General features: G+C 42.0%; 1 protein-coding gene across 1 annotated transcript; it reads right to left on the bottom strand.

The window, feature by feature from the left end:
- Positions 1-1,579: 1,579 nt before the first annotated feature.
- LOC123138788 (uncharacterized) lies at positions 1,580-2,241 on the bottom strand. Its single transcript, XM_044558666.1, has 2 exons — positions 1,776-2,241; positions 1,580-1,638 (listed from the first exon to the last, which is right to left on the bottom strand). The coding sequence occupies exons 1-2, from the start codon at positions 2,047-2,049 to the stop codon at positions 1,580-1,582; spliced, it is 333 nt and encodes a 110-aa protein (XP_044414601.1). The 5' UTR covers positions 2,050-2,241.
- Positions 2,242-3,842: the final 1,601 nt, after the last annotated feature.

The raw sequence follows: 3,842 nt of genomic DNA, 5'->3' as shown, positions 1-3,842 counted from the left end.
GACTATGATTTCGTAGCGCTGCATCACGGCTCGATTGCGTGGCATGTTTCGGAGAATGGGTGGTGGCCAGGTGGAGTGCCCTCTAGTCAGTTTTGCCATGGTATGTATTCATTTTCTGAACATATCAATCACTATATATGAGAATAATCTCGGATCTTAAACTGATTAGATAAGCCCTTCTGAAGATGTTTGTGTTGATGTAGAAAGAAAACCGAATGCAGTTTCTGATACATTGCTGTTTTCATATAACAGTGGAGGCTATCCTATGTTTGGTAATATCTCTTCAGCTGTACAGCTGCGCGTGAGAGGAATCAGATTTCATTGACATGGCAGAAGGTAAAATACTTCCAACCAGTTTACAAGCTTCTGCCTTTTGGATGTAATAATTCCAGTGTAACACAGACAAGCCAGAAAAAAATATATTCTAGTTACATGCGGCAAATTATCTGTTCATTCTTTTACACAGGCAAGCGCCATCTGAAAACCTTGCAGATGTTACAAACCCTTGTGAATTCATGCCGCAAATCATCTACTGAAGCATCCACTATGCGGAAAATGAGTCTACTTTGGTGCTACACGCAATTGTGTCTATGCTGATAGGCGCAGTTATGGATGCTGTGTCTACCAGTTTAAGATCTGATGTTATTACCATAGTGATTTTTTGCGTGTTATTTTTGGGGGGGTGGGGGGTGGGGTGGTTGAATTTTGTACCTCGATATTTAGAAGCACAGTTCTGACTAATGAATGTTGAATCCCATGAAGTAGTCTGACCTGGGAGTTTGGGAAGAAGCTGCTGCAAGTTGAACTGAATTGTGCCTGCATTAGCCCGGTGCTATTTTCTACTGCATAAATGGCTGGCGATTCAACAAGAGCCGGGTTCCCATGCTACTTTTCCTTCTATTTTGAGATGCTGTGAAGCCATGGATGTTGGATTAGCTGCCCAAATTTTGGATTCTTTTATGAGTTGGCTAACATTTGAAATATTTTATGAGCTAGCTTCTTTTTTTGTGCGTGATTATGAGCTAGCTTCTGAAGAACATAAAATGGCTCACTTGTTCCTGGCAAGAAAAGAAAAATCGAAGGCTCAAATTGCTTCTGAAGAAATGATCTGGTTATTCTTATGAGGACATGGAGAGGCAAACCAAAGGCAAATCCTTATTATCCTTCATTTGCCTCTACACATGATAACTGCCTTTGGTTTTAAGTTTCAGTAGCAATGCCACTTTGTTTCTGGGAGGTGTTATTTTTTCCTCCTTTGCTTCAATGCCACTTTGAATTTTTACTCATCTACGTATGAAATAAGTTGTACGAAAAACAAAGTCGCACACAAAGGAAAAATCATTTGGTTGCTATGATCCAGTCATGGAAATGCCAAATCAACTTTATATTGTGTAGTATATATGCCTTACATATCGAGATACTGATTTTACTGGTTGCTGCTACAATCAGAGAGAGGTTCAACATCATACATATATGGCTACAATCTCATCATACATATATGCCTTACATATCGAGATACTGATTTTATTGGTTGATGCTTTTTTACTTCTCCTGAAACGTAACAGCTTAATTGAGGGCCTTAATTCTGGCTCCATTTCTTGTTGCAGTTCTCCACGCAGACGGCCGCATCAGCTGCATCTGCAAAATCATGAGAACAGAAGAAAAGAAAAGAATCATGAGAACAGAAGCAGAAATGACACTTGTCAGAAGAAAAGGAAACACAGGCTCGACGGAGCAGATGCAATGTGATCAAGATGGTCCGACTGTCGTCTTACCGGCCGGCGCCGCTGACCAGCCGCAGATTTTGATGTCCAGCTTGTTGCAGGCCATCCTGCACATGGCGTCGCCACTGACGGCGGCCTGGTTGGGGCTGCACTTGTTGGCGCAGAACACTTTGCAGAGGAAGCGCGGCACGTTGTCGTTCGTGCACCCGGGGAAGCAGTCGTCGAAGCACTTGCAGAACTTGGACTTGGCGGCCACCTCGCCGGGCAGCAGCACCAGGAGGAGGAGCATGCACAGGGCGGCCGGCCTCGACCTCTTCGCCTCCATCTCCTTCCTCGTGCAAGCTACGGCCTCTTCTTCTTCAGGATCAAGGGAGGAGAGAACTGCTGTGGCGATAGTGTGACTTTGTGTGGCAGTGTGGGTGCTTATATAGGTACCGGAGTTACGAGGGCAATATCGTCATTTGACAAGAGTAGCTTGTAATGTGCTGTAGTATTTTGCTCTTTCTTGGTAAATCAAATGGGCACGATTTCCCTAGCACCGCTCCGGGTTATGCGGCGGCGTGTTTTCGGCGAATGGATGAAGGCCAGGTGGAGTGTGTCCCGTAGCCAGTTTTGCCATGGTACTCATTTTCTCAAAATAGTACTCCCTCCGATCCACTAAAACCACGACACTTATTTTGGATCGGAGGGAGTATCACTCACCATGAGACTAGCCTTGGACCTAAAAATGATTAGACAAGGGAATGTTGCTCATCTCTGTTTTGGTAGGCAAGCCACTATGAATCTGCCTGTGTTGATGTAGAAAGGAAACAGAATTCAGTTCTGATACAATGCTGTTTCTATATACCAGTCTGACTGAACAACTGAACATTCAGTACTGCTATCTCCTGGTAAATCAAATGGGCATGATTTCCCTAGCATCGCTGCCGGTTTATGCGGCGGCGTATTTTCAGCGAATGGGTGAAGGCCAGGTGGAGTACGTGTGTCCTCTAGTCAGTTTTGCCATGGTATTCATTCCTGAAGATTGATATCACTGATCACCCACTATGAATATAACCTTGTTGGACCTCAAAAATGATTAGAGACAAGGCAAGGCTGCTCATCTTTGTTTTTGCAGGGAAGCCACTATGAATCTGCCTGTGTCGATGTAGAAAGGAAACAGAATGCAGTTCTGATCCAGTGCTGTTTATATACCAGTCGAGTGAACAACTGTACATTACTCTACTAGTATCTCTTTAGCTGTACAGCTACGCGTGAGAGAGATCATACTTGATTGTCATGACAGCAAGCAAATACTTCCAAGCAGTTTACACGCTTCTGGATGTAATAATTCCGGTGGGGAATATTTGGTGGCAGAGTAAAATTATCGCACTTTCATCTTGACAGGCTAAATTTGTTCAGATAAGTAAATCATGATCACTTACGTATCGTGGCCGTGATTTTTCAGTAGTAGTATGCTTTATTTGTCTTCCAGTATTGTGTAGAACAAACTTAAACGATAGCTCAGGATGACTCCTCCCATCTGACCAGCTAACAGTCTGATTGTGCATGTTCTTCATTTTTTTTTTGAATTTTCATGTTCTTCATTTTTCAAACGATATTAATGAGTATATGCTGTTCTGGAAATATTCAGTAAATTTGACAGTAGGTGTGTTCTATATACTATATATTAGTGTGTGTGTTTTTCAAAACTGAGTTGTATTTCTGAATTTACAGTTGTAAGTTTATTTAGACATCTCCCTAATGTCTCCTTGTTTAGTTTTGAGCTTTTCTCTTAAATGTCATTGTGTCATGCGCCTTCATTAAATCATATGCTAGCTACTGTCATTGCTTTGCCTATGTTCGATCCTTTATGTCCCTTATTTTGCGTGTTTTTTGTTGTTAACTTTGCATGCACCTCAATATAATATTTAGAAGCACTGTTCTGAATAATGAATGTTGAATCCCATCGGTAGTCTCAGTCTGATGTTAGGAATGTTGGGAAGAAGTTCTTGTGAGTTGAACTGAATTTGCACTTGCCTTAGCCTGATATTATTTGCTACTGCATATATGGCTGGCGATTCAACAACTAGCTCTAATATATGGTTCCAGTGCTACTTTTCATTCTTTTTTTAAGAT

Source organism: Triticum aestivum, chromosome 6B (genome assembly GCF_018294505.1).
Source record: "Triticum aestivum cultivar Chinese Spring chromosome 6B, IWGSC CS RefSeq v2.1, whole genome shotgun sequence".
NCBI lineage: Eukaryota > Viridiplantae > Streptophyta > Magnoliopsida > Poales > Poaceae > Triticum > Triticum aestivum.
The sequence above is the reverse complement of the archived record's forward strand: the minus strand, read 5'-3'. Positions and strand labels throughout refer to the sequence as shown.